Source organism: Megachile rotundata, chromosome 9, assembly GCF_050947335.1.
Source record: "Megachile rotundata isolate GNS110a chromosome 9, iyMegRotu1, whole genome shotgun sequence".
Classification (NCBI taxonomy): domain Eukaryota; kingdom Metazoa; phylum Arthropoda; class Insecta; order Hymenoptera; family Megachilidae; genus Megachile; species Megachile rotundata.
Genome location: NC_134991.1, coordinates 9198608 through 9209795, shown reverse-complemented (window position 1 = coordinate 9209795; position 11188 = coordinate 9198608). Strand labels below are relative to the sequence as shown.

At 36.5% G+C, this 11188-nt stretch overlaps 2 protein-coding genes across 7 annotated transcripts in view; both read left to right on the top strand.

The window, feature by feature from the left end:
- The window catches only part of PlexA (plexin A), a 496310-nt gene that overhangs the window by 5413 nt on the left and 479709 nt on the right, over nucleotides 1–11188 (top strand). Inside the window, exon 1 of one of the 6 annotated variants that reach the window (XM_076535616.1) lies at nucleotides 9490–9670. The exons of 4 other annotated variants lie outside the window; for them this stretch is intronic. The gene's annotated coding sequence lies outside the window, so the exon portion shown is untranslated. Of the gene's footprint in view, nucleotides 1–9489; nucleotides 9798–11188 lie in introns of those variants that run through there. One more of the 6 variants, XM_076535615.1, reaches the window with a different exon arrangement.
- On the top strand, nucleotides 177–2073 carry LOC100875576 (putative GTP-binding protein 6). The gene is made up of 2 exons (XM_003706372.3): nucleotides 177–1519; nucleotides 1589–2073. The coding sequence occupies exons 1-2, from the start codon at nucleotides 509–511 to the stop codon at nucleotides 2018–2020; spliced, it is 1443 nt and encodes a 480-aa protein (XP_003706420.1). The 5' UTR covers nucleotides 177–508; the 3' UTR covers nucleotides 2021–2073.

The window sequence follows — 11188 nt, the reverse complement described above, 5'->3', positions numbered from 1 at the left end:
ACACTGTAATATTTTGGTGAAAAGATGAATACAGTAATAGGGTTCATTGTTATAATTACATTAAGTATAGCAGTATAATTAAATTTTTAATTGTTTATAATTATACATTTTGAAAAAACTTATAACCATTAGAATAATATATATTATAAGATTAAAATTCTTTGAATACTATGATTCGTAATTAAATGATTTAATATGTGTTATGTCTTGAGTAAGGTTAAGCGTTGAATTTAAACAGTTGATATTTTCATTTGTATTGATACATCAAACATTTTATATTTATTACGTATTTAATTATGAATTAATGGAAATACTGTATAATTCTATCAATAATCAGTTCTTTAACATCAATCTTAAATTAAAAACATTAAGTTTGAGGTTATGTTTCCCTAACAGCAATTTTGTGGGTTACACTTATTTGGATGTAAATAATTATATAATGTACAGATACTTTAATTGACAAAAACATATTATTTTTCAAATTATTTTGTACTGTATACAATAAACAATGCAGTATCTAACAAAAATATTTCATGTTATAAATATATCTCAGCACGTATTAAAAGGAAAGAAAGAATTCAATATATTAAATATTATTCGGCGTTACAAATCTGATTCGGGCATAGAGTATGAAGAACTTCAAGAGAATGAAGAAGAACAGAAAACTTATAAAGAAGTATCTGAACACTGTTTAGGATCTCTTATTTTTGGAAATAGAGTATTTGTTATACAACCCTATATAAAATGGGGTCCTGATAAGAGAAGAAACACAACACCTGAATTACAGTTAGAAGAGGCAGTAACACTTATTAATACTTTACCAAATTGGAAAGTTATTGACAAGAAGCTTGTTCCATTACTTACTTTACAAAGGAAACAATTAGTCGGGTCAGGAACTCTTAAGACTTTGAAACAAGCTATTCAGAACGCAAATGTTACATCGATATTTATTAGTACAAATTTGTTAAAATTTGTACAAATCTTTGAGTTGCAGAAAGCTTTCCAATTGCCAGTTTATGATCGTTACTCTATAGTTATTCATATTTTTCGACAACACGCAAAGACTCCAGAAGCAAAATTGCAAGTAGCCTTAGCAGAAATACCATATATAAAGCAAAAAATGATTGATTTTAGTACTTATCGCATGGGAAGAGTAAATTTAGATGAAAAAAGAAAAAAAATTCTTCAAGATAGAGAGAAGAAATTGAAAAATGCATTGGAAAAATTAAAACAACACAGACATATGACAAAATCACAAAGAAATAGTTATGGTTTTCCAAGTATAGCTGTTGTTGGGTACACAAATGCAGGAAAAACATCATTAATAAAAGCATTAACAGGGGATGAACATTTGCAACCTGAAAATAAATTATTTGCCACTTTAGATACCACAGTTCATCAAGGATTTCTATCAAATAAGTTAAAAGTATTGTATATTGATACAATTGGATTTATTCAGGATGTACCAGAAACTTTAATAGAACCATTCAGAGTAACTTTACAAGATGCGATCGATGCAGTATGTTAAATACATGTTTAACTACCTTACAAGCTAGAATCTTATAAGTTAATTTTTCATTTTTTATAGGATATTTTAGTACATGTATTTGATATAAGTCATCCAGATGTAAAAGCACAAATTCAGGAAGTTCAGAAAACAATAGAACCAATGATAGAAGAAAATAAAGTGGTTATTAATGTTGCCAATAAATGTGACATTATTGAAGAAGGGACATTCGATAAAGATATTTTACCAGAAAATACGCTTACTGTTTCTGCAGTCAAATCCATAGGAATTGGTGTCTTACAATCTAAACTAGAAAAAGAAATTATGCGTGCTGCCAATTTGCTTAAGAAAAAATTCAGGGTAAAACTGGGTAGTCCAGCAGCATCATTGTTGTACAAAGAAACAGCAGTTATGAGCTCTGAACCCGATCCAGAAAATATGCAATATGTGATATTGGATGTAGTTGTAACAACAACTGTATTTTATAAGTTACAGAGAATGTTTAAGCGGTAGATGTTAAAAAAACTTTTACTAAAATAAATATTCTCTTAAGTAAATAAATTAAATGTTTATTTTTCAACGAGTCAAACGTCGCTTATCGCCTTAAAAATGTTCAAAATCTACTCGTCCTTTCCACAAGATATTCCTTTCCTTTTTTCTACGATACCGAGTACACGTGTATAGCACATGTCCTGCAGTCGGTGCTTGTGAACACCAGATGCAAGATTTGAAATTTCAAGCAAAGCATTTATTATGCTCGTTAACTAGATTAAAGTGTTAATTGTGTATACACTGGAAAATTATATACTCGTTTGAAAACGGGTCTAGTCTATCCACTCAATAGAAGAATTTACGATATAAACTGGTAACACTATTAGCTACCGTACATTGATAAATGCTATATTAGATAATCAGACTAAAATTATAGTTCCACTGCAGCGCAAGTATAAATAGGTTTGTCGTTTAGAGCCACATTCCTGTATGAAATTTTTACGAATCTTTCAAACGAAAGTGTCCTTCCTGTATTGCCATCATGCGGCGCATTCTCTAACATAAATCGGTCTCCGAAGCCGATGCGTGGGTTGGAGAGGATGCGATTTCACATTATCGGAGAGTAGATTTCAAGCGTGTTGGATGGTCCGTAGAAAAAGGGAGATATGGAAATCCGGCGAAGAGTAAACGAGATAAGGAAGTTCGTTACACTCGGCCTGTCCGAATGCATTTTGATACATGACTACTCACGATCAACAAAGACCCGGGTAATCAAACGGCTTCCCATATTAACCCTCTGAATTTGACCTCTTTTTAACGTAATATGATGTAGTTTAAATTTAAGTTTAAATTCATTTTTGAAATTGTATATTACTTTCTCTTTTTAATTTTTTTTATATACAGTGTCTCGTTATGTGGTAAGTTTTTATATGGCCACTTCTTACGGACTCTCATACATACTAATAGCGTTCAAGTTTAGGAAGTTGGAAGTCCTTTTCACATTCCCAACCTCGCAAACTTTGAAATTATAAAATTTTCAAACTTGTAAGTCCTCGAATTTAAAAATTTTCAAGATGGAATCATCATTTCAATTACGAACCAGAATTAAAAAATCAGAGTATGTAAAACTAGTTTAAGGCCACATAGCGAGATTCCAGTTGATCATATTTCGAAATTAAATTTCGCAACCAACCATGTTTCAGTTTTATCAGAAGCCTAAGATAAAAGAAAAAAGTTTCAATTTTTTTTGCTCGAAAAATGTCTTAACCCCTTCAATCAGCTTTCTAAGTTGAACAATCGATTTATCGGCTCCTGGATCGAGGCTTCCTCGGCTAAGTAATTTACGATGGTTTTTCGTGGCAGCGTTTATTAAAGAAGCGAGTTTACTTGTCTTATCTATCTCTTCGAGTGCAAAAACGATCATTCGCCGCAAGAAAGTTCGCGGCGAGGGTGCCGGCTTCGTGATGTATAATTCATAGAATCGGTGGTTCATGCATATATAGATATATAGAACGTCTTGAGGAATTAATCGCGGCGTCGAAGAGTGGAAGAGTTTCGACGTGGCATCGGTTCAGTGAGGAATTAATGAAGGATTGATATCGCGATTATGGTTCTCTGGCTATGGGAAGGGTCCGGTGCGCAAAGAGCCGATCGACAACGAGCAAACGGGCCACGATAATTAATTACGAGCGTGACGTCGCTTTAACGTCGTTAATTTTCATTATCTCGATTGCGACTCCGCTTGTAGCGTATCGTGTACCGTTTTCGGCCTCGCTAATTTCGCGCCTCGTCTGGACCTCGTCGCGGAAAAGGCATTAATAATTTCGGCTGTACTCTAACAAAATTTGTCAACCATCGGGGACGACGTTAACGGTGGTCACATGCACGAGACAACACCTACAACCATTGGCGTAACGAGCATTCTTATACGGGATAGGCTCCAGAACTTTATTAACTCCAAGCGACATTAGGTTTAACCCTTTGCGTTCGAGAGGTGACTCTCAGTCTCCATTTTATTTAATACAATAATTTGAAACAAGCATTTTAAATGTATAAACATAGTGAAACAGTCAATAGTGGAAATTATTAGTAGAGAAATGATAACCTCAAGAGAATTCATTTAACTTTTTAACTAAGTTTTAAAATTGCTGTTTGTAAACTGTGAAGTTACCTTCGAGTGCAAAGGGTTAATACTTTTTAATGAAATATATGTTGCTATATACATGATTTATAATGATAAAACGGATATAGTGGCAAGTAGTGGAATTTAGCAAACTCTTCATTTAAAAAGTTTTGCAGCTTCCATCTGTTAATAGCAAAAATACCTTTGAACGCAAAGGGTTAGAAGGAACAACGCTGTGCAGTATGTATGTGTAGAAGAGTATAGTCTGATAACTGTAACACTTCAAAATTTTAAAGTTTTGAACTTCCTTAAATTCCTTCAAAATTTAAGCTTTCAAAAATTAGAAAATTCAAAAAATGACTATATACTAGAACTAAACAATTTCTAAATTTGTAGAACCCGTAACTTTGTAGCATCGCAAACGTCTAAGTTTCTAGTATGCGATACACGAAGCACCCAACATTCTACATCCTCCATTCCTTATGCTTTACACGAAGGGCCACTTCATATATTTGGGGAGTGGGTGGGGTGCAAGTCCATCCTGGTTCCTATCTAGTTACGCCAATGCCTCCACCCCGGCTTTCACGGATGCAAGGATCCGAGCAATGCACTTTGCATGTTGTCTGGATTATTAAAGCGAACCAAGTGAAACCTAATTATCGCGGTGCCACTCTTGCCACTGGCCCTAGCCGAACGACTAATTTCCACCGCTTTCCTACTGTTTACCGTGGTAACAAAGCAACAACTTTACATTCCCGCCGCTCCCAACCTGTGGGACGACTTTAATCTCTGTAATCTTCGCTTGTGTCTACGTGTTAGGATGTATCATTATCTGTCGCCGTGTTTCTATGTCTCCTACATTCTCCAAGAAAATATGTGCTTCTTTCGTATCCATTCTTCATTCTTGTATATTTAGATATGTACTATAATTCTTGAATATAATTCCATACCTCCTACGTCTCGTAGTTGTTTTATTACTCATACTCATATGTTGACGCATATGATGTGTTTTGTTAATGACGCAATTTGTGCGTCTCTGTTTTTATCAAATATTTATCTCGTTTACTTTTTCAATTTTTTTATTTTGTTATACGTTTTTCTAATTGCCATAGTACTTGAGCGGTACAAATACTACTTTTGACGCATATGGTGCCTTAATGACGCAACAGGTACGTCGCAGTTTATATCAAATATTTATTGCTGTCACGTTTACTTTTTCAATTTTTTAATTTTGTTATACGTTCGTCTAATTGCCATGGTATTTAAGTGATACAAATACTACTTTTGACGCATGTGATGCGTTGTTGTTGTTTTTGTTAGGGCCACGATTGCTTTGATCATTGGCCTCCATGTGATGCGTTCTGTTAATGACGCAACGGGTGCGTTGCGGTTTATATCATCTACTTATTGCTATTATGTCCACCCTCTTAATTTCTGAGTTCTTTTACAGAGATCAAACAATGCTTATATTAGACGAACATACATGTATGTCATCAACATATGTATGTGTAATTCTACATAATTAAATTATGTCAGACTACGAATCCTCAACAGAATCATAACGGAGTAATAAAATTCTGAGTCCGATAAAATGAAGACGTAAATTTCCGATCCGTGTACGAGGTGTCTCATTTTAATTTCTAAATCGATGTATCGTGGAACTGAAAAGAAGATAACAGCCCTAACAAGTATAAGGGTCGAAGCGAAGTGATAAATGATGGCGCCGACTTTGATTTTTCATGCCAGATTACATTTCTAAGCTCGCAACGTTTCAAACTGACGAAGACATAATTTCTTTAAAAACATTTTATCAAAAGTTACAAGTTATGTTTTAACGATGTCTCTTATCATTACTGATTGAACTTCGATGTTTAGCGGTCTTATAATGCAGCGTTCTGTTCGAGACATGTTCATTTATAGATTAAAACGGAACCCTTCGTTTTGTCAGGGTTATCTGTCTAGCTTTCAGTTATCTAACGAACAATGGTCGCATTTCTTTCCGAATGTACGATTGCGCCCTCGCATTGTTAACGTAGCACGTTTATCTGGTACTTCAACTACAAACCAACAGCTTAAACGGGAAACTAGTAAGCCAACAATTACACGAACGACTGACTAACGAATGTCGATCGCCGGGAGTGACTCGTATAATGTAATGATTGGCCGTCGCGCTGATTCGGTTGCTGGTACAGATTCAATTACGGTTCGCACGGCTTGATATTTTGCGCTCCGATTGAACGGCAGGAAATCGACGGGACAGAACTTTGATCTCCGACAGCCGGTGGTCCCGAAATCGAATTAAACCAATGCTATGCGCATAAATAACGAAAACGACATCTATCGGTCGCGCGATTGTCGACGATTCTGTTCGGACGTAATTTTAATCGGATACCGTTTTGGCACTCGACTTTCGTTCATTTACAAATCTCCTACCTATCCAGTGTTTCACACAATCTGTCTCGTATTTTAATTAATCTCATATTGTCACGAAATCTTTAATCCCTTAAATGCAGGTGGGATTCAAATGTCATAGACTCTTATTATATTGCCACATTTGGAGTGGCGCTCCATCGTCGTTATACGACGCGCTGATTTATGGGGATCACTGCAGTATTTATAGCCAAACGGCTCTTTTCTGATTGATGGGATCACAAGTTGTTGAACGCTGGATGTTGGATTGCTACTAATTGTATAGGGCGTTGTATCGACACGCGTTGTATTGCCACGTGTGGTATTTTTAGGCATTTCCATTTTACATTTCCACGTGTTGTTTTAACACATTGAAATTTTCTAGTTTCTGGATTTCCAAAACGACACTGTCAAATTCTAAAATTTCAACATTTTCAAACTTCCAAAATTTCAATTCTCACAGTCCCAAATTTCTAAACTTCAAAAATATTATATTTCCAAATTTCCAAAATTCTAATTTTCACATCCCAAAATTTCTAAAATTCCAAAATCTCATATTTCCAAATTTCCAAAATTCCATCCTCAAATTCCCAAATTTCTAAAATTTCAAAATCTCATATTTCCAAATTTCCAAAGTTCCATCCTCAAATTCCCAAATTTCTAAATTTCAAAAATCTCATTTGCAAATTTCAAAAATTTTAATTTTCAAATTTCCAAATTTCCAAAATTTTAATCCTCAAATTCCCAAATTTCTAAAATTCCAAAATCTCATATTTCCAAATTTCCGAAATTCCATCCTTAAATTCCCAAATTTCTAAAATTCCAAAATCTCATATTTCCAAATTTCCAAAATTCCATCCTCAAATTTCCAAATTTCTAAATTTCAAAAATCTCATATTTCCAAATTTCAAAAATTCCATCCTCAAATTCCCAAATTTCTAAAATTCCAAAATCTCATATTTTCAAATTTCCAAAATTTCAATCCTCGAATCCCCAAATCTCCAAATTTCAAATTTCCCCAAATTCTTTCCTCAAACAAATTTTTAAAGTCTTCCACTCTTACAGCCTTACCAAAGGCCATATAACGAGAGTCCATTCCAATACGCCAATTCAAATGCGCTCAGATCGTGTGTGCATGCACTCAGATGCATGTACGTGTTTCTGAACATATATTATAGTTCTGTGTAGCTCTTAGAATGATGTTTTGCGTTCGAAGAAGGTTTGGATTCCTGTAGAGTTGACGCGTTGCGAAAGATCGTCGAACAGTCTCTTACAATGAGAAATCAACGTACAGGTATAGCTCTTTACGCGATGTGATCGATCTTCGTGGAACGGATTTTATGCGAGCGAACGGCAAAGCCGGTATCTTCAAAGAGAAGCAGAAAAATTTGAACAGTCAACCTCGTGTAGGAGAATCCCATACCCGCGGATGCCATCGTCGAACGATCATCATCATTTCCTTTTCGTACTTATTGGAGCCTTCGTTTCTCTTTCTATCATTTTCTTTCTTTTGCTAGTCATAGAAGCAAAAGAGCTTTTAGAATTATTATTATGAAGTTAGTTATTAGATAATAAAACAGCTCGATAAAATAACGAATTTTAAAATGACTATCTTCTGGTGATAGAGATTTGAAATTTATATCATGTTTCATGTTATTTTCTGATATTAGTGTGTGATTAAGTGTTGAGTTTAATTATGGTAAAAATGGGAAAGTATTTTTGCTTCTTTCTTGAGTGAATTTTAATCTTTTGTCGAATTTATTAAATGTCTTTGTGACGAGATTTGTGGTATTTTTATGGGGTTTAATGAGAATGTTTTGACAACCTTGAATTTCTACATTTCTAAGTCCTTAGATATCCTTGGATCCCGAAATTTTAAAAATCCACAGTCACATCTCTAAATTTTCACATCACTGAATCCTTAGCCCTCTAAATCTTTAGTGCCATCAATTTCTAGGTTTAGCCTCTGGATCACATCGGTAGGACTTCAAATTCTTAAATCCCCAAATTTTTACAGCCGTAAGTCCTTATATTCCCATATTCTAATATCTCTAAATACCAAAAACTCATCGATCTCCTAACCGCTGGGTTCTGAAACTCCTAGGTTTCCGAACTATGACCTCAAATTCTTAGGTCTAAGACCCAAATCGTCAAGACTCTAGATACTCATATACGGAGATTCCTAAATGTCCCCGTACATTCCTAATTCCTCAAATTGCTAGCCTTTGAAGTTCATAGGTCAAATTTCTAGGACCTCAAATTCCTACGTCTGGGATCTAAATTGTCAGATCTCTCGATTCTCACACATATATGTCTATAAATACCTATGTTCCTACATATTGTTAGGTTTTCAACCAATTCCTAGATATTCAACCAATTCCTAGGATTTGAAATGGCTACATCCCCAAATCTCTATATTCCCATATCAGTAGTTCTTCAAACCTTAAAGTCCCCATTCGAAGGTCCACAAATTCTCAGATCCTCGCAAATCCGTAAAAATCACCTCGTGGTAGACCTCTCCCCTTTCGCCACATTTTCTCTATAGAATTCACATTTGCCCTTGACTGCCCCGTCGAAACAGAATATGTATCAGGTATTTTGACAAATGGTAAAACATAAAATCGATCGTCCGTAGCCTGAAATCGAGCAACAAGGATAGATAGGTCGGTAGTTTTGCATCAGGGAAGTGTTAACGACGCGTTGAAGAAGAACGTTTGTTAGCAAAGGCGAAACGTATTCATTGACTTGGCGCCCTTGTAGAAGGTTAGACGTTCCTGGAGTAGAGGCTCCGGCATTGGCTGTTTCGCGGGCGTGGGAGCCTCCGCAGGGGTTCAGTTACTCTGCACGGTTAATAGAACTGCGCTGGGGGTGGGCGTAAGAACGAGAAACGGTTAGTACATCCTCGCGAAGGGTAGGAGCAATAGCCGGTTGGCGCAAGTGCGGCGGGGATATCGTGGCCTGGCGGAGCCCAGTCGAGTCCCGTGAGTCCGGGCAAGCACAGCTATTAACGGTGGTACGTGGTGGTGGTGTAGGCGTCGTCCGGGACTGAGATTTCGAGCCGCCATCGACAACCGATATTCCTCTCCACCGGTGTCCGTGACCAAATCTATCGTGCCGTTTGTCCTCGGTTATCGCGCCCGGTACGCATCTGCGTGTGTCCACTATCGTCGACGGTCGCTCGATTAATACGCGACTTCTTATATTCTGTTGTGCCGCGTGCCGTGAGAGTGTGTATGTGCATGCGTGTGCATGAAATAGGAGAGAAAGGTTAGGAAGAGCCGAAAGATACGGAGCGAGTCGGAAACTGAAAGGGAAACAGAGAGAGAGAAATATCGTACAGTCTGGTGCGTGTGTCGTAGAGAGCGGCTGCTCGACCAAACCCGAACCGAGGAGGAGGCGAGAGCTGTCACTTCGATCGCCATTTTAGCGCCGAGGCGGTGAAGAACCACCGGGTATGCATGCCGCCGATCGCGAACAACCCGGAACGCCCTGACACCGATGCACCCTGATACTCTTCCTGGGCTGTGCCTCTTTCGCTCGCTCTTTTTCTAGCGCCGGTCGCGTCCCGTGTTTTGGCTATCGAAGGAGACGGCACAGGGAACGGGAGAGGGGGGAACGGGAAGGGAAACAGCGGTAAGCGCGCGTCGATCAGAGACTGTGTCCATTGTATCTCTCGTGTTATGTGGACGTTGCTTATCTTCGCACTATCAACCGATCGTTCTGTGCTATTTCGCGATCATCTGATGATCGCCTCTTTTGGACTGTCTCGACTCTTTGGAAGTTGAAGGGTGTGTATTTTTTTATTTGGTGCATTCGCGACGTTCGTATGCAGCTGCGAAATCGTGTAGGAGCGTTCGCGACGTAAATTGACAGTGTTGTGCGCTGACAGTTTGACGGCAGTGTGCTCGAAGAGTACGCGCGTGGTTCGCTAGAAATGCGCGAGGACGTGCGAGTGAGATTCTAAACGCGTGTTAACGTAACAGAGAGGTGGATTCGGTGAAAGACGTACGGCGGGGGCAATGTAGGCCTTTGGATATGAATTAGTGTAGGAATGGAGTGGTTCAATGGGTTTAGGAGATTGAGTGTGTGAACTTGAAAATTTTTGAATTTTTAAATTCTCAAATTTTTTAATATTTGATTTTTTAATTCCATAATTTTGAAACTTTCGATTTTTCAAATGACAATTTAAAAATATTCGAATTTTTTAATTTTTCAATTTTCAAATTGTCACATTTTGAAGTTAACGAATTCCAAAATTCTCACTTATTTAAATTTGTCACATTATTACAAATTTCGTAGATTTGTAAATTATCACAGTGTCAAATTTTTGAATTTAAAAATAACAAAATTTTTAAATTTTTTTCCACATTTCCAATTTTCCCAAATTACATTTTTGAACTTTCTACATTATAAAATTACTACACTTGCAAATTTTTAATTGTAAATTAGAAAATTTGAAAATCTTCAAGTTATAATATCTGTAATGTTCAAATATTTAAGCTTCCTTTCTAAATTTTTAAGTTTCTAAATTCTGCAATTGTTCAATGTGCAAATTTCCAATGTTCATATCTTGTATCTTCAAAACTTAAGAACACTTCAATTCCCAAATTTAGCAGTTTCTTAAATTCTCAAATTTCTAACGCACTAAATGGTTCAAT